The 19,473-nt window shown below is 46.4% G+C and overlaps 1 protein-coding gene across 6 annotated transcripts in view; it reads right to left on the bottom strand.

Annotated features, from left to right (window-relative positions):
* Window positions 1-1,664: 1,664 nt before the first annotated feature.
* The window catches only part of CSMD2 (CUB and Sushi multiple domains 2), a 671,005-nt gene continuing 653,196 nt past the window's right edge, over window positions 1,665-19,473 (bottom strand). For 4 of the 6 annotated variants that reach the window (XM_060308114.1, XM_060308126.1, XM_060308130.1 and 1 more), the window contains 7 exons: window positions 14,032-14,097; window positions 12,655-12,816; window positions 11,032-11,144; window positions 9,086-9,173; window positions 7,555-7,693; window positions 7,156-7,371; window positions 1,665-4,279 (listed from right to left, as the gene is read on the bottom strand). In XM_060308114.1, coding sequence (XP_060164097.1) covers window positions 7,212-7,371; window positions 7,555-7,693; window positions 9,086-9,173; window positions 11,032-11,144; window positions 12,655-12,816; window positions 14,032-14,097 — 728 coding nt within the window. In that variant the 3' untranslated portion in view covers window positions 1,665-4,279; window positions 7,156-7,211. Of the gene's footprint in view, window positions 4,280-7,155; window positions 7,372-7,554; window positions 7,694-9,085; window positions 9,174-11,031; window positions 11,145-12,654; window positions 12,817-14,031; window positions 14,098-19,473 lie in introns of those variants that run through there. The other 2 variants (XM_030870139.2, XM_060308133.1) reach the window with 2 other exon arrangements.

Genomic DNA, 19,473 nt, shown 5'->3' with positions numbered 1-19,473 from the left:
ATTTGGAACTTAGATTTAATACTTGCTACTTTGCCCTCCCAGCTCCTAATCCACCAGTTGCCTGTGTTTTACAATAGTCCAATTCCTGACCTTGAATCCCAGCCAAGGTACTGACATCCCTGATGGGAGGGCTGGGTCTACACAGATGGTTCTCTGTGGCCAGGAGGTAAATACAAGACATTATGTCCCAGATGAAATGCGATTTTAAAACTGGGAACATTCATATAAATCAGGTTACTGAGGTGACTGGGGGACAATGGGATCCAGGATGCAGTGCAAAAGTGAAGGATAGCGGGAGTTGGGAACCCGAAGGTAGTCTGGATGAAATTTCCATGAAAATGATGACTTCTAATATATATATGCATTTAGAGAAGGAGACTCCTAGTTCCTGCCAGTCCTTTCTTCCCTTCCTCACCTCTCCTTTAGCAGCCTTTGCTCCTGGATGACCCTCCTGATTTGGCCTTTTTCTGCTATAGATTCCTTCTGCTTAAGCCACCTGCCCTTTAGACTGCAGTCCTTAGACCCTGACCTCCTCAGTTCAGGCCAGACCCCATCCCGAAGGGGAGCACCTTCTTTGTCCCCAGCATTCTGTCCTGAGCCGACCTGGGCATCACTATAATTTAAAAATTATTTATTATTATTTATGCCATTGTGTGTATATATACACACACATACATTATATATACATGTATATATACACATACACATTTTCTTTATCCGTTCATCCATTGACGGACACAAGTTATTTCCATACCTTGGTTATTGTGAATAACGCTGCAATGAACATGGGAGAACAGATATCTCTTCGAGATAGTGATTTCATTTTCTTTGGATATACAGAAGTGGAATTGCTGGATCATATGGTGGTTCTATTTTCAATTTTTTGAGGAACCTCCACACTGTTTTCCATAGTGGCTGCATCATTTTACATTCCCACCAACAGTGCACAAGGATTCCAATTTCCCTACATCCTTACCAACACCTGTTATTTTCTGTTTTGTTTTTTTCATGTTTTTCATAGTAGTTATCCTAATGGATGTTAGGTGGCTCTCACTGAGGTTTTGATTTGCATTTCCCTAATGATTAGTGATGTTGAGCATCTTCTCAGGTGCTTGTTGGCCATTTTATATCTTCTTTGGAGAAATGTCTGTTCAAGTCACTTGCCCATTTTTAAATCAGGTTATTTGTTTGTTTGTTTTCATTGTTGAGTAGTAGGAACTCTTTATATATTCTGGATATTAATCCCTTATCAGATATATGATTTGCAAATATTTTCTCCTGCTCCATAGGTTGCCTTTTCACTCTGTTGTGTCCTTTAATGTACAGAAGTTTTAAATTTTTATGAAGCCCAATTCATCTATTTTACGAAATCATTGCCAAGTCTAAAGTTACAAAGCTTTCCCATGTTTTCTTGTAAACATTTTATAGTTTTAGGTCTTTTGTTTAGGAATTTGATCCATTTTGAGTTATTTTTGCATATGGTGCTTCCACTATCACTTTTGCTGGGAGTTCCCAACATGTACTGGAGGCAACACAAAGCCATTTAAGAAAGGGATTTCCACATTTCCACTTGACTTTTAGTCCCAAATATCTTTCCTCCCCTTCCCCAAAAACACTTGCCCCTAGCCATGAAAAAGGCCATAAAAAAGGTAAGAAAACCAATGCAAAATTTATATTTTATTTGAATTCAAAAATTTTAAAATTGCTTTCAAATTCAGGAAAGTACCATAATGCAGGACCCCAGGGGGAAGCCTCATATACAGAGACAGATAAATTAAATGTATATACTGCAGACAAGCCAAGGAGGTGTGTAGATTACATATTTACAGCACTTGATGTTTTCTGAAAACCATATTTATACATTTTATTACATTTACAAAAAGGCTTCCACTACCATTTACCTACAATAATGAAAAAAAATTTACACCTTGTTTTTCTTTCTTTTTTGGTACTGTACAAACTTTGTATAATAAAAATATATCTCTGTACAAAAGATTTTTTTTGTTTTTGTTTTACTGTTTTTTGTTTTTTTTGTTTTTTTTGTTTTTGCCTCATGGGATGGCGGCGGGTATATGGTGTGAATGGTGGGTGAAGGGCTTAGTTTGCCCTGGTCGCTTCCAAGCCTCTGGAGGTGGAGAAAAAATGCCAGAGGTGAGAAAGGGTAATGCACAGCAGAGTGCTGGGTGCCGCACCAGCATGTGCTCCTTGGGCATCTCCTGGGACTTCACAAGGGGAGGGGTGGAGGCAGGGCTGGAGGAGGAGTCCACTGGTTGGTCTCAGAGGAGTGTAAGAAGTGGGGAAGGGGGAGCAGCCAATGAGCTTCCTGCATTTGCTTCCAGAGAAAGAGACAGATGAGCATGTGAGTGCGTTTGTCTGGACTGGTCCTCTCCTGCCAAGCCCAGGGATGCTGTGACCCAGAGCAGGTGTGGGCAGCTGGGCTCCTGCCATTGCCAGTTGCATCTGCTGGAAATTGACACTCTCACTTCAGTCCATCTTCACATGAGTCAGATCTCATGGTTTCAACTCAGAATCTGCTTACAAACGAGGTGTCCCTGCCACTCCACTCCTGTATGTTTCCATCTGTCATTCCAATACGTGATCTGAACATCTGAGGCCAGCATGTCACACATGCACAGGGGCTTAAGCCCACAGGGACCTTCCTGAGGACAGAGAAAGGGGCTCTAAATGCCACAGTTTGATTCCCAAACTCATTAGCTTCTCAGCAATACTTAAATGGAATTCATCAATGACCCAAGCACGATGAAACTCTAAATTAATCAAACCTACTTGCAAGGAGCTGGAGAGAATATGCCTTATTCACTCCATTCTTTTGATTCAGAAGTTCCTAGGGCCTCTGTCTGCTATGGCGAGGGGCTGCTGGGAGCCGAGGGACCAGCGCCAGCTCCAGGAAGCCTGGGGTAACGGGTTCTTTCCCTGATGCTGCCAGGGTGGAGAGAACAGGACCCAGATAGGATACGTGGGTCCCCTGCCTGGCCCACCAGCCTTGGCCACAGTCCTACTTAGAGATTCACCTACTCCTCCCCCTTCTATACCCAGATTGCAGCTGGTGTAGTGGACTTTGGAGTCAGACCCACACTTACTAACTGTGTGGCTTCCATCTCTTCACCTTTCTGCCTTCTCATCCATCTGGAATACTATTTCCTATGTTCTGGGGTTGCTGTAAGGTCTAGAAATGAACCACCTAAAGTGTCAGGCACAGAGGAGAAACTCAGTCCACAGTAGCCATTATTTTTGGACCCTGGGGTTGTCTTGCTGTCCTGTCCCTTCCAGCACCTCTCTGATGCCTGCAGACTTGGTGTCCCTGTCTGGGCCACATACCTGTTTCTCTTCTCTTTGTCAGTTAACAGCAAGACTTGACCTTGGGCTCATGGCCAGCTTCCTGCCCTTACCTCCCCTGACGTGCCCTACTTCTTCAGTGTTGCTTTCAACCTAGGAGGACTTTTTATTTTATTTTTTAATTTTTTGCGGTGCGCGGGCCTCTCACTGTTGTGGCCTCTCCCGTTGCGGAGCACAGGCTCCGGACGCACAGGTTCAGCGGCCATGGCTCACGGGCCCAGCCACTCCGCGGCATGTGGGATATTCCCGGACTGGGGCACGAACCCGTGTCCCCTGCATCAGCAGGCGGACTCTCAACCACTGTGCCACCAGGGAAGCCCTAGGAGGACTTTTTAAATTCACTGGGTTTAGAGCTCAGTAAAATTATGTTAGAAAAAATAGAAACTGATTTCCAAACGATTTCTTAAGATTGTTTTCGGCCCTTGGGGTTATCCTTGCTGTCGTTCTGCGGCTGGGACCGTCCACTTGCAGATGGCTGGTCTCTGCGTACCAACCGCCATGGGATGTATCTGCTAACACATCCACTGCGTCTTCTTTACCTCTTCTCTGTGTTTGTGGGGAGCAGGGCACGGGGCATCTTTCACACACATTTCGTTTTTTTAAGCTTCTGTGGTCTCTTCTGTAGGACTCAACTGAAGGAGAGGTGTGTGTTTGTGTGTGTTCAGGCCCACACACACACGTGCACACCCACAAAATCCTTTGCTGTCTTCAATCCATAATGTCCTTCCTCTGACGGCAGCCAGCCCCTCTTCCTTTAGGGCCCCGAGTCGGGGTGGGGTGGGTGTCCTCTCCAGGGTGATGGGGGTGGATGGTGGCAGGGCAAGGGCCCAAGTCCCAGTAGTAGCAGACACGGGCGGAGAGACAGACGAAGATGGGCACTGGGCACTGTGCCAGGGGAGCTTACTTCCTGTCCCCTGGAGAACTGGGAACAAAGGGATCACACCAGAGTTTGTAAAACAATAGGGGCAGTGGGTGAGGGGTGGGAGCAAAAGAAGGCAAGAGGAAAGAGGCAAAGCGAGGAAGGCATAAGGGGAAAGAATGAACGAAAAGCAGTTGCCGTGATCTTTCCCTTTGCGTTTTAATCCTCCCGAACTAAGGGTGGAGGTGTAGGTAGGAAATATACACAGCAGAATATATATTTTCCTCGTGTCCTTTTCTTCCCCCGGGGAAGGCCAACTTACCTGTCAGCCACAGGAGCCCCAGCGCCTAAGGGCGGCTACACTTTTAGGGCCCAGGAAAGTGTTTTTAGTTTCTTTCAAAATCAGAAGGAAAAAAGTGAATATAATAATAATGGCCATGTAATAATGAATCCAGCCTGGATTATATTCATCTTTATAACAACATAGTTGTAGAGTACCATTTTTAATTTTAAACAGAGGAAAGGGTCCATGAAAGTCGTAACACAGCCCTGCCCCTTGCTCTCTACTTGCTGGCCCCACAGGCCTCGATGACTTCCCCGTGTGGGGTTTATTTTAACTTCAGCCATTCCTGTGAGGCATCATTTGAATTTATCACCTTGTCACTCATTTTAAATGCATGTGCGTCTATTCAGGGTGGTTTTTCATGCATCGCCTTCCTAAGTCAAGCAACACCTTCCCTGCTCCAGCTCCGGGAGGGCCGGAAGAGAGCAGGGCCTTCGCGGAGAGCCGTGTGCTGGGCGGGATGCTCCGAGGCCTTGGGTGCTGGCGAGGGGCAGTGCGAGGGCTGCCTAGACCTGAAGCAACCAACCCCAGGTGACCCAGAGGTGAAACCTCGTGCACACAGGCACCTGGGACCCAGCGGAGCCCCAGACGTGGAGTGGCAGTGAGGGTGTGTGTGCAGGTCTTGGGACATTCTTGTTTCTTTCCTCTACTGTTCAATAATTCTGCAACTCAAAGTTTGGAGTCACTACAGATCACCTGTAAGGCCTGATTTATGTCATCAGAGGGGATTCTTCTTTTTTCGTTTTTGCTTTCTATTTGTATGAGTAGGAAAAAGTAAAGATGGAGCAGAAAGGCAAAACCTCAGAACTAATTTGGACATGTTAAAATGACCCCACTGGAAGAATTTCTCCTCCTTCTTTAAGTATTTGTTTTGGTGCAGAAAAACTCAATCAATTACTTATTTGTATTCAATAGTTGCCTTTATATATTCTGAAGATAATTTTTATTTCTTTATGTATAAATTATCTTAGTACCTACCATTTTAAGCTTAGAGTTATGCAAGAGAGATGATCTAGAGAAAAAAAGTGGACCCAAAGAGGGGATGGGAGGGGAAGATGGGGGGCAGCCTGGCAGAGTGCTTAAAGCTGGGATGTTTGAGGGTTGGGCGTATGGTCTGAGACTCAGGCTGAAGTGGTGAAAATCCTCCTGGAGTTGTTGTGAGGATGAAAGGAAGCAACGCATGCCAGGGACCGGGCAGTCAGTGCTGGTTAGTGGTTTTACAATCCCTTTCTCTCTCCTGGCATTTACCGGTCCCGCACTTCCCGCCAGCCCACCCCTCACACAGCCTGCTCCCTCCAGGAGCTGCATGCGTATCGGGCCGGGACTGCCCATCGCTTGCGCTGCCGCAGACAGGAGCATGGAAGGAGCGTTGTCCCTGCTTAGGGTCTGGCTGATGACTCCCTTGCCCTGTTGGAACCCCACCTCTCTGGGCACTGGGATGCTTCTCCCCAGAGCCGGGCTCACTAAGGTCCAGGAGACACCTGAGAGAGGGCACCTGCATTCCCCAGAAAGTGGGGTGTGCGGGAGACAATACGGTTCTCAGAAGGGTGTGGCTTGCACACCTTGTGGGGACAGCTCCTGCAGGTTCCCAGGCCCCAGAAGGAGGGATATCAGTGAGGAAGGACAGAGTGGGGAATGGCCGTGCCTTCTAGACTTGTCAGCGCCTCCTGGCAGGCCTGTGTGTGTGTGAGAAAGGGTGTCCAGTGGGCCCATGGGAGCCTCCGTGTGCACCTGGCCCTCTGTCTGTGTGACGGGGGCCTCCTGTCTTGCCCAATGCCAGGGACTGCAACTGCCCCTCTATCACGCTCTAGGTGATGGACAGTTTTATATGCCAACTGCCTAGGCTCCGGTGCCTAGTTGTTTGGTCAAACGCCAGTCTAGATGTTGCAGTGAAGGAATTTTTTAGATGTGATTAACATTTAAATCCTTAGACTCTGAATAAAGCGGATTACTCTTCATAATGTAGGTGGGCCTCACCAATCAGTGGAAGGCCTGAAGAGAAAGGACTGAGGGCCCCCTTGAGAGGAAGGAATTCACCTCCAGACAGCCTTCGGGCTCTAGATTACAACCTCAGCTCCTGATGGAATTTCCAGCCTGCAGGCCTGCCCTGTGGACTCCAGACTTGCCAGCCTCACAATCCTGTGAGCTAATTCCTTAAAATAAATCTCTCTTCCTCTATATCTATATCTACAATACAAACATACACACAATATGTACATATATCTCTCTAGAGAGTTTATATATATATGTACATATATATATGTATGCATATATTGTGTATATATATGTATCTCTCTCTCTCTGCAGAGTTCTGACTAATACACCTACTTGGATATTTTGCTGAGCCTAGTGGCTAAGAGCACAGCCTCTGGAGCTGCCTGCCCGGGATTGGATTCTGATCCTGCTTCTTATTAGCTGTGTGATCTTGGCCAAGTTAATTCCTTTCTCTGTGCCTCAGTTTTCCCATCTGTAAAAAGGGTGACAACAGTCTCCGACCCAGGTGTACGGAGGTGTCTGCCTCAGTGGCCAGCACAGGGCAGCACTGGGCACTCAGTCCCTCTCACACTGGACGTGTCTGTAGGGGTGTGTGTCTCACCAGCTGCCGGAGGTGGGGCTCTCAGTGGCGGTGACGAAGGCAGCCTGGCCTGGAGGCTATACCGCTGTACACACCGTGCTGACTGTGAGCTCCGCCTCGGTGGCCATGATGTCTGTGGGCTGGATGTTGCGGTCGTACATCGGGTTCTCAAACGTGGCCCGCACATTGGTGTTCTCGTGGCCAGCGTAGCCGTTGAACGGAACTTTGGGTCTTCTCCTGGGAATTAGAGAGCGTGACCAAGACGTCAAGAGAGGAGACTCGGGGCCCTAAGAGGAGAGGGAGGCTCTGTGTTCCCTTCAGAAGGTCACAGCTCGCCTGAGCCAGGAGGGCTCTGGGTGGGTCAGGGAAAGGGAGAGGGCCTGGCACCCGTCGTGCGACCCTCCTGTCCCTTCCCCGTACCTGTGCTTGTAGAGATAGAGCACAAAGCCCGCGATGATGAGCGCGATGAACGGCACCAGGATCGCGGCCGCCACCGAGCTGCTGTTGGAAGCAAAGTGGCGGCCGATGGACTCGGGGTCTGATTCCAGCAGCCTGAGGTCTGCAAAATCCCAGAGCAGAAACCTCAGGTCACAGACACAGCGGCCACCGTGGTGGGGCTTGGGGTGCTGGTCGGGGCCCCCCAGCTGCCTCCCCCATGCACTGGGCCATCCTCCCTGGAGAAGGGTGGTCAGTCCACACGAGCTGGTCAGGCCTGGGGAAGCCAGTCTGCGGGAGAACCTGAAACCGTGTCCCAGAATAAAACCTTAAAAGAGAGCAGCCCTTTAGAAGCTTCCAAACTTCTTTCGGCCATAGAAAGTTTATCCCATGAAACCTTACAAGGCAGCCGAAATATAAAGCACGTGCAGGTGGACCTGCTCTGGAGGGCGTGGTAGCGGTGCTGAAGCTCCGGCCTCCGAGGGTCTCCCTTCCTCCCCCCTCCCCCCTCGCCCCAGACTGGGAGCGCTCAGAAGACCACGGTGAGAGCCTCTGCCCCTGTCAGCGAACCGAGGGGGTGAGGCTCCGCCGGGCCCACCGGCAGTCAGCCGTGAAGCCAGAAGAAGAACTCGGTTTCCTGAGGTCTCTCTGGTGTGTAAGGGGCCAGGGAACTGCCTTCAAGTCTTTGAAGGGCCGCTGTGTGGAAGAGGGAGTGCTTTTAGTCCAGGCAGCTAAGAGGATAGAGCTAGGAATAACTCCAGGGCAGGAGCAGGGCGGAGTGGGAAGCACAGGGAAGCGGGTTTCCGCTTACGCCAAGGAGGAGCTTTCTGAAGGTCAGAGCTGGGAGAAAACGCAGTGCACTGCCTTGGTAGACAGGGGGTCCCGGGGGACAGGGCAGTCAGCACCTGGGGTGTATCGAGCTGCCCATCAGGCACCCGGGCCTGCCTCCTGTCTCCCCCTGAACTGCTTCCCAGAAGCCAGGACCCCTCCCCACATTAGAGGCTCTGAGTCAAGGCCAGTCTCTGGAGTGAGGATGCCTGACACTGAGGATGCTTGGTCCAGGGTAAAGATGCCAGGGAGGAGCTAGGGAAGGAAGCCTCCTTGATGCTTGGTTTTCCCATCTGTAAAATGAGGACAGCAATACCACCGTTCCGGGGCTGAGACTGCCCTGAGAGCCCCACGTCGTAATGCTCAGGGGGTCCCGGGGATGCCCGAGGGCTGGCCAGATACTATTGTGGGACGCATCTGAGACCCAATGACCCTTAAGCTGGGGGCTTTCAACTCCAGGGCTGAGCATGAAACTGTTTGGCAAAAGTTGAGGGTATTATGTATTGTGCTTCCTTCTGGGGAGATATTACACAGCTTTTATCAAAATCTCAAAGGCGTCCCTGATCCAAAAGAGGCTAAGAGCCCCTCTTGGACTGTTGAACTTCACCAACCCCCTGCCCTCCATGCCAACATACAAGTTTCTCCACCACCCGCACAAGCATACACTCCAGGGACAAATGCTAGTTACCAAGTCTTTGAAAGCCGAACTGCCCAAAGCCTTGGCCCTTGACAGCGCCTTGGTAAATGAAGGTGCCTCCGGAGAACTCTGGGGAGACCTGTGAGGGATGGAGCAGACAGTGAGATGGGAGGCACGCCGGAGGGAGCTAGAGGTCCGGCCAGCCAGGCCGGAGACACGCCCACAGGCACACGGTGCCCACAGGCACACGGTGCCCACAGCTGGGCTCACCTGCCTGCCTGTCATCTCCACTGACAGCGGCTCTCTGCCCACCCCCAGGCAATGGCAAGGTGCTGGGGATGGGGCAGGGGCTCCAACTGCTGGTAGGAGGGAGGGAGACATTTTTGTTTCTACTGGTCGAATCACTTAATCTGTCGGTGCCTCAGTTCCTCATTTTAAAATGGGAACAAAAACAGTACTTATGTCATAGGGTTGCTCTGAAGCTTTATATGAGCGAATATAGGTAAAGCACTTAGAACACTTAATAGGCCCTGAGTAAATGTTAGCTATTATTATTGTGATGAAAAACTGAGTTTTAGAGCACCGCGGAGCAAACCAAATCATGATTAAAATGCATCTAGCAGATTGAACGTACTTTGGAAAGTTCGTCCCAGTTCCAATAGCTATTAATTTGGGGGCGGGTAGTTGGGGACATAACTCCTCCTGGCTGTCTCTGTACTTGCCTCTGTGATGCTCGTGTACCAGACACAGACACGCAAACTTGTGGGCTGGGGACTGCTCGGCCGAGGGCGTGCTTGCTTTGAGGATGCTTCTGCTACTGGGGTTCCTTCTGACTCATGCTCCATCCCCAGGTGCAGCTCTCTGTCTGTTGTGCTCTAGGCTGACCCCCCCTGCTGTCCCCCCAAACACACCCTGGGTGACAGAGAAGTGGGCCCGATTGCTGGCTGTAGTCCCAGGCAGCCCTTCCGGCTGTTCCTGGCCCTCCAGAGCGCCATTTACACGTAGCCCTTGGCCCGCACTCCAAGCTCCCAACTTTACCCTTGTTCTCTCCCCTCTGGCCATCCTCCCAGGACAATGGAGTCTGTTGTCCTGGCACAGCTTTTGGACTACTACTATTGACGCCAGCCAGGACCAGGATACACAAGGGGATCCGTAGAATACTCTCAAGAATCCCGAGGAACTAATCCCATGTACCAGCCCCTGGACAAGCCACTTGCTTCTCATGTGATTATCAGCAAAGTCACTCAACCCACAGCCCTCTACCAGCCAGTTTTGTCCGTGAGGATCCACCTTGACCCCTCAGCTCTCTGCTCCTCTGGCCCCATGACCTCTTCCTCCTTCCCACCCCTCCGCTTCTAGCTTCAATAATCCAAGACAGGGAAGCTGAGGATGTGACAGATGACTGCTCCACTACCCTGCCTGTGAGATTGGAAGGTATGGGCAGAGGAGAATCACTGCAGAACTTCCACCTGAAGAACGCCCTTGCATGGAACAAGTCTTTCCCACAAGAGAATGCAAGAGAGTTGTCTCCTTTCCCCCAGCTCCTGGTGTCTCAAGCTGTGCTAAGTCACCCACAACAGGCATCCTCAAACGTGAGAAGACGCTCAGGGTGCATCTGGGACTCACCACCTTCTCCCAGCTCCCACCACCACGTCGTGACCTTCAACTTGCTTGAATTTACTCATGTACTGCCAGCCTCCAATCTCTTGCTTCCTGCTTACACATCAGAACCTACTTCATCTCGCTCAGATGCACTGACCTTTAGACTCTCAGCCTCCTGGCCCTTGCTATGTTTTCCTGTGCCCACTTCACTAGCAGATGAGGACTCCCTTGCTCCCAGTCCTGGCCCCAAAGAAACCCTCCTCCCAAGTTTCCATGTTGATCCAAAGAGTTTCCACTAACTTCTCCCCTCGTCCTCCCTACCAGTGATCTGGGAATCAGGGATGGGGCAAGGGCACAGGGAGGTCAAGGACTGAGTGAGGTTTTGCTGAACTTACATGCCCATCTAAGGCCCAGTGATCACCTTTGAACTTATTCACAAAGACCTCCACAGGCCCTGTAACCTGGTAAACTTGGAGGAGGAGATGGGAATCTTCTTTCTTGTAAATTCCTGGGAAAAGAAAGTTCAGAGGGTACACTTGAAAGATCCAGGAAGATTTCAAAACCCAAGTCTGTGGGTGTGTGGGTGTGAGTGTCTGAGTGGGATTCCATGTGTAGATGTTGGTGTCTACATCCCATGTATAACTGGCGTTAGGTGAGTGTAGTGTGTCCTGTGAGTTTGTGCAGGCTGAGTGTGAGGATACACGAGAATGTACATATGTGTGTTAATAATCACCTGGATTATGACCTGTGGTTGTGCTCCTGTTTATACATGCATGTGTGAGAATAAAGGGAATTGGAATTTGTATATGTTACGGGGTCAGTTAATGCGTGGGTGTGTTTACAACTCAGTGGGTACAGGAATACATGAGGGCGTGTATATGGGAGTGTGTGAATGTGTTTAGGACTATGGCTTAGAGCCACTGAGTGAATACGAACGTTAGTTGTGTTTGTGTGTGTGTGCATGAATGAGTGGCTGTGACTACACCTGGGGTTGTGTATTCATGTGTACGGTCATTCACTCATGCATCCATCGTTCTACCCATCTATTCGAATAAACACTTGCTTTCTAAGATATTCAGTTTTTCTGATTATAGAAAATTTGAAAATCGGGGAAATTTTGGAAAATGCAGAGATGCATGAAGAAAGAAAATTCACTCCTGATCTCACTTCTGAGAAATAACCATTGTTAATATTTTGGTGTAATTACTTCCAATTTCCTTTCTTATGAATATAATTTTTTCCTTCAAAAACTGGAGTCCCATTTTAAATGCATTGTAGTAGGTGTATTTTCTCCCAAACTGGCATAATATTTTATCCGGCAGACATACTATAATTAATATATCCATTTCTTTTGAGACAATTTTGTATTCCCAGGTTTTATGTTATGGAAATAGCCCTGTAATGTGAACATTCTTTATTGGTAAATGTTTGATTCCCTCTATAACTATTTCTTATGATAAAATTTCGTAGAAGTGTAATTAATGGGGTCAGTCATTTTCACGGCTCTTGATACAAGTTGCCAAATTATTTTCTAGAACTATACTATTTTATACTTTGACCAGCACTGCCTTAGTACCTTCACTGGGCTGGCACCAGAGTTTATTGCTTAATAAAATCTTAGTGGGATAAGTGGAAAGTGACATTTTATGTTTACTGTTTTTTGATTATTGCGAAAAATGTTTTTTCCATTTGTTTATTAACTGTCTGTACTTTGGCTTCTGGGAGTTCTCTGCCCCTATTTTTGGTTCAGTTTTTAGGGATATACATCTCCTTTTTCTTTATTTGTAAGAGTTCTTTGTATGTTCAATTTATTAATGTTTGTCATCTAACCATTTCCCTTTAGTCTGTGGTGCTTTTATCATGTAAACAAAGATGAATAGACACTTCCTCTTCCCCTGCCTACCAGACTAGCCCTGCAAGATAGTACAAGGAAGTGACAGTAGACTCGTTCTTGGGAAGAGCGTGTGCCCATCACCCACACCACCCACAGGCTTCCCCAGAGCTGGCCTGCCCCTTACCAGCCAAGTGCAGCTCCACGCCGCTGTGGTCAACCATGGTGGCGTTGACCTTGCTGTTGATGACCTGGAAACCGGTCACTCTGAGCATGGCTGGCTGCTTCTTCCCCTGGTACTCATAGGTCCCTTTCCATAGGGAATTCTTTGCAAAAACATCCCCAGGAACTAGAGGAATTGAGAAACAGATGTGAGAGGGGCTTTCACGTGTGCTGGTGGAATTGAGCCCACCTGATGACTGACCCCAGTTCACTCCCTGAGATTGTTTTCCCCAACATCAAACACGCAGGAGGTGGTGGAGTGTTCTGGCCTCCTTGTGATGCTCTGTGTCTCAGAGTGGATGGGTGGAGGGAAAGAGAGAGAGAGAAAAAGTGGATAAAGAAAAAAGAGAACATGAGGGGATGGGGGAATGAACTAGAAGAAAGAGGAAAATAAAAGGAGAGAAGGGGTTGAAAAGATGGAGAAAGAGAAAAAGAGAGGAGAGAAAACCAATGTCATAAAATAGGAACATGGACTAATGGGGTCAGGCAGATCTGGAGTCTCATTTTGGCTATCAATGATCAGTTGTTTGATTACATACAAGAGTCTCCACTTTCTCACCTGTGTAGGCCACATCTGTACTTCTGTAAATGGGGCTGTCCTGCTTATCTCGTCAGGGGCTAAATGATTGTATGTCACATGATATTGGGCACATAATGAACGATAGCAACCCAAATTGTTATTTATCCTTATAATAATTTTCTAAGGAGAGTATTATGAGCCTTATTTTAACAAAAGGTAAACTGAAGCTCCAGAGGTGAAGTTTCTTTGTCCAAGGACACAGCTGGTCAGTGACCAAAATGGAACTTTAATTGAGTTTGATGTCAAATCTAGTTTTCTTTCTTGTATAACACACATGCTAATATGGTAAATAAAAGTATAAGGTTCAAAAAAGGATATGATAGTCTAGCAATAATTTTGCATTGGTCAGGCCATACCTCAGTTCTGTGCCCAGTTCTGGACATCACACTTTGAAAGACACAATACCTGTCTTAAAAATGTAACCATTTCCAGCAAGCTCCCTAGGTAGGACCTGGGTGTATGTGTCTGACCACACACTGGCCAGCCCTGTGCCAGAAGAGGTTGGCTCCAGAGCTTGAAGCTCTGGACATGTTTCTAGAAGGCTTTGGCTCTCAATTCCGGATGCAGTTCCTGCGTCCTTCAAGCTCACTTCCTCCTGAGGTCTGCCTGGGGTTGGGAGGTGGGTGGGGAAATCCATTCGGCTCTATAGACTGTTTTCACACCCCCCTATTGGGTACACAGAAACTCATGTGCATGTTTCTGGGTAAGTAGGTGAAGGAAGCTATACCAGTTTCTTGAGCCAAAGATCTAGAGCATACCTACCTGAAGCTTGAGTGAGCGGAGGCTCCCGGGCAGTGTTGATGGGTCTCCCACTGGGCCGGACCTCTGCTGGGGAAAGAGGATGGAAGAAAACAGGTTCACCCTCTGGTCTATGTTCTATTGGAAAAATAACGGTCAGCTCTCTGACATTAGGTCAGTGGGTTCTTTGAGATCTTGCTTTGGACTTATCCTCTTAGACCCGGAGGTGGGCTACTTTGTCTGGTGAGATGTAAAGAGTTTAAAGGAAATCCATTTACCAATTATAGTCATTGAAATATTAAGCAAAAAGTTAGAATATAGCTATATATGTGATTTTTTTATTACTGCATTAAAAACAGGACCTAGTAGTAGGTCCAGTAACTATTCTAATCTTGAAGTAGTCAGGAACATAAACAACATTTCTTTCTTTTTTTTTGTCCATGCCACACGGCATGCAGGATCTTAGTTCCCTGATCAGGGATTGAACCTGTGTCCCCTGCAGTGGAAGCGCAGAGTCCTACCTACTGTACCGTCAGGGAATTCCCAACAACATTTCGTGACATCCATAACTATTGTAGTGTAATGTGGAAATCTCTGCAGTTTCTACTGGTGACAAATTTATAGGTATTGCTAACACTACTACAAGTTTTTGTCTATATCCTAAATTAAAGAAATGCTAAATTTCAGTAAGAGGTAAAGGAAAACAAAGATGTCTATTTCCCATCCTAGCACACAGATCTGCTGAATGCCACTACCGAGGACCCTTGGTTGAAGGGCCTCTGCTTTCCTCCCAGAGGTCTGGCACAAAGGATGGCCTTCCGCCAGTCAAGAGTGAAGTGCCTAAGTTCTAGTAAGGGTCTCAGTGGAGTGCTTCCCTCCCCTGGAGTCACGATATGAAGACAGGGAAGCCCTCACAGGCAAAGGCAAAGGAGAAGGCTTTGGGCCTGAGCCCGACAGCCTAGGTTCCGGTCCCAGCAGTGCTACTTAGTGATTGTGTGACCTCAACTAGTCACGTCACCACTCAGAGTCTTGTCTCCTCATCTGAAACATGGGAAAATACTGAAACATATCTCACAGGTTTATGCTGAATAAATGTGGTTATGAACGTGAAAGTCACAGTCAATAAATATTAATGTCTTTTCTTCTTTTGCAGAGAAACAACAGAAATATCTGTCTTGTTGCTAAGTAAAGGGGGGGACTCCCCCTACTGTCTCCAACTCTGAGGTCAGCTTATGTTCGGGTGTACAGAAGGCTGTGGACATATTTTCCAAGTGACTCCATGAAGGCACACCTCTGAACAAAAGGCCTTTATTGTCTTAGGTTTTATAAGATGAAGGGAGCAAAGAGGGAGAAAGCATTTTATGTGTCAGACACTGTGCTAGGCACTTTATTCATGTCATTTCATTTACTCCTTCTCTCAGAACTGTGAGGTAGACATTGTTGTCTTCATTTAATAGAAGAGAAACTTGTTAGAGGCAGAGAGGTGAAGGAACTTACCCAGGGTCTTATAGTAAGGGGTGGAGTTGACATTCAACTGCATCTAAAGCATTTTGTATTTTTAAATGCAAGTACCTATTATAGCTTAAAAAATACTTAAGAATAAATGTAAACAAGGAAGTGCAAGACTGTACATTGAAAATTACAAACCGTCACTGAAAGAAATTAAAGATCTAAATAAATGGAAAGATATCCCATGCTCATGGCTTGGAAGACTTAATATTGTTCAAATGGCGATACTCCCCAGATGGACCTACAGATTCAACACCACCCTGATCAAAATCCCAGCTGCCTGTCTGCAGAAACTGACAACCCATTCCTAAAATTCATATAGAAATAAAAGAGGCCCAGAATAGCCAAAACAATCTTGCAAAAGAGGAGCAAAAAGGAGGACTTAGACTTCCCAACTTCAAAACTTGCTGCAAAGCTACAGTAATCAGGACTGGGTGGTAATGGTATAAGGACAGTCATACGGATCAGTGGAATAAAACTGAGGATCCTAATGTAAGCTCACACATTTGTGGTCAAATGGTCCTTGAAAAGGGTGCCAAGACAATCCAATGAGGGGAGAATAGTCTTTTCAACAAATGGTGCTGGGACAGTTGGATATCCGCATGCAATAGCATGAATTTGGACCCCAAAACTCTTAGAAGAAAACACAGGTACAAATCTTTGTGACCTTGGATTAGGCAATGGTTTCTTTTTTTTTTTTTTTTTTTTTTTGCAGTACGCGGGCCTCTCACTGTTGTGGCCTCTCCCGTTGCAGAGCACAGGCTCCGGACGCGCAGGCTCAGCGGCCATGGCTCATGGGCCCAGCTGCTCCGCGGCATGTGGGATCTTCCCAGATCGGGGCACGAACCCGTGTCCCCTGCATCGACAGGCGGACTCTCAACCACTGCGCCACCAGGGAAGCCCCAGGCAATGGTTTCTTAAATATGATAGTAAAAGCACAAGTAAACCTATAAAATATAGATACATTGGAGTTCATCAAAATTAAAAGCTTCTGTGTTTAAAAAGACACCAACAGGAAAGTGTAAAGAGCCAAACTCATCAGATCGCATACATTCAATAAGTGCAGTTTTCGTATATCAATTATATCTCAATAGGGCTGTAAAAAATCCACACCTAAAAAAAAAGAAAAAAATTAACACAGGATAAAACGGAGCTTAAATTTTAGGTGATGAATGAAATAAAAAAGAAAGTACTGTAAATTAAAAAAAAAAAAGGCAGTGAAAAGACAACCCACAGAATGGGGGAAATATTTGAAAATCATGCCTCTGATAAGGGTCTTTTTTTTTTTGTTTGTTTTGTTTTTTTGCGGTACGCGGGCCTCTCACTGCTGCGGCCCCTCCCGTTGCGCAGCACAGGCTCCGGATGCGCAGGCTCAGCGGCCATGGCTCACGTGCCCAGCCGCTCCGCGGCATGCGTGACCTTCCCGGACCGGGTCATGAACCCGTGTCCCCTGCATCGGCAGGCGGGCTCTCAACCACTGCACCACCAGGGAAGCCCTGATAAGGGTCTTATATTCTAGATATATAAAGAACAGTTGAAGGGACTCTGGACCAAGATGGCAACATAGGAGGCTCCTGAATTCCCCTCCTCCCACGGATACACTGAATGTGCAGAAGAAAACAGATCAACTCTCTCCGAGAGAAATCCAGAAAGTAGCTGAGTGACACCTACACATTGGGTGACTGAGAAAATACCCACATCAAAACAGGTAGGAAAGGCTGAGACACATTCTTGAAATAAACCCCACACCTGGCACGGCACCATACAATCAGGAGGGACTCCCAACTCCCAGCTTTTCCCTGAGAGTGTTGAGTTTGTACCACACGTCTAGCACCCTGACTTTTAAGGATGCCATCTGAGGGATGGGTGCCCAAATCACCTAGCTCTGAAGGCCAATGGGGCTTGGGGCTTGTGTTCATGAGTTCCACAGGACTACAGCAAACAAGGAAGCAGTTTTTAAATGGACACAGTAGAAACCCCTGTGGCTATATATATACCTGGTCTCACACTGAGGGAGCAGGTAAAAATGCACACCTCCCAGTTTCTCCCTGGAAGGGGTCTGACTGCATACTTTTCCAACTGTTGCCTGAGAGTCTGCTTCTAATCAGCCTGCATCTAGGTGCTGACCTCTGTGGGACACTGATGGGTCTTGGTACACCCTCAACTACTGGGAGCCACTAGGAATAAAGACGACAGCTTGGACAATCACAAAGGTTTGGGAGGCACCAGGAGATTGGGCTGCACTGACTGGTGAGCTTCATTGCCTAAACGAGGCCGGTCGGTCTGTGAAGACTGGGTGGGAGAGCTGCCTGTTTTATCTAATGAGTAGAAACCAACACAGAGAATCAGGGAAAGTGAATCAACAAGGGAAAATGTTCCAAACCAAATAATAAGATAAATCTCCAGAAACGGATCCTAATGAAATAGTGGTAAGTGATTGACCCAATAGAGAGTTCAAAATAATGGTCATAAAGATGCTCACTGAGGTCAGGAAAGCAACGCACAAAGCAAGAATTTCAACACAGAGACAATATTTTAAAAGTACCAGATGGAAACCATAGAGCTGAAAATATAATAATTGACCTGGAAAATTCAATAGAGGGGTTAAACAGCAGGGGTTTAAGTGGAAGTGAAAATCTAACATAAAAACACATGAAAGTATAAAACTCACTGGTAAAGATAAATATATGATTAAATTCAGAATACTCTAATATTGTAATGTTAGTGGGTAAATCACTTGTAACTCTAGTATAAAGGTTAAGAGACAAAAATGGTAACTATAACTACAATAATTTTTAATGGATATACAATATAAAAGATGTAAATTGTGACATCAAACACATAAAATGTGGAGGACTGTAAAAACACGGAGCTTTTGTATGCATTCCAAGTTAGGTTGCTATCAGCTTAAAAAAAGACTGTTGTAAATATGTGTTATGTAAGCTTCGTGAAAAACACAAAGCATAACCTACAGTAGATATACAAAATATAAAGTGTGAGGAATCAAAACATTGCCCTTGTACCAAAGTCAGACAAGGACACTTCAAGAAAAGGCAATTCCAAGCCTGTATCCGTGATGAACATACACGCAAACCTCCTCAAGAAAATACTAGCAAACCAAATGAACTGTACATGAAGAGGATCATACACCGTGATCAAGTGGGATTTATTCCTGGGATGAAAGGATGGCTCAATATACACAAACCGATAAATGTGATACTTGCGCACTGTTCGTAGGAAGGTAACAGTGTGGCGGTTCCTTCAAGAATTAAAAATAGATAGTGTAATCAAAAATGTAAAGGATCAATAGTCAAATCTACTGTATAATTATGCAAAGGAATAATACGAAAGTTTTAAAAGCTGGACTGCTGTTAGAGGAGCAGACATGAATAGTAGATATTCTCTTTAATGAAGAAAAGAATAATGTAAACCAGTACAAGGATATTTTTATTCTACAAAAAAAAGAATTAAAAATAGAAATACCATATGATCCAGCAATTCCATTTCTATATATCCAAAGGAAGTGAAATCTCTGTCTTGAAGAGATGTTCACTGCAGCATTATTCACAATAGCCAAACTATGGAAACAAACGAAGTGTCCATTGATGGATGAGTGGATAAAGAAAATGTGGTGTATACATACAATGGAATATTACTCAGCCTTAAAAAGAAGGAAATCCTGCCATCTGTGATAACATGGATGAATTTGGAGGACATTATGCCAAGTGAAATAAGCCAGACAGAGAAAGACAAATATTGCATGCTGCTACTTACATGTGGAATCTAAAAGTCAAATTTATAAAAAGAGAGTAGAATAGTGGTTGTCAGGGGCTGGGGGGAGGGGGAGATAGGGAGAGGCTGGTAAAAGGATACAAGCTCTCAGTTATAAGATGTATATGTATAACATGGTAACTATAGTAGATAATACTGCATTGTATAATTGAAATTTGCTGAGAG

This window comes from Globicephala melas, chromosome 1, assembly GCF_963455315.2.
Source record: "Globicephala melas chromosome 1, mGloMel1.2, whole genome shotgun sequence".
Classification (NCBI taxonomy): Eukaryota; Metazoa; Chordata; class Mammalia; order Artiodactyla; family Delphinidae; genus Globicephala; species Globicephala melas.
This window is presented reverse-complemented; position numbering and strand designations above follow the sequence as displayed.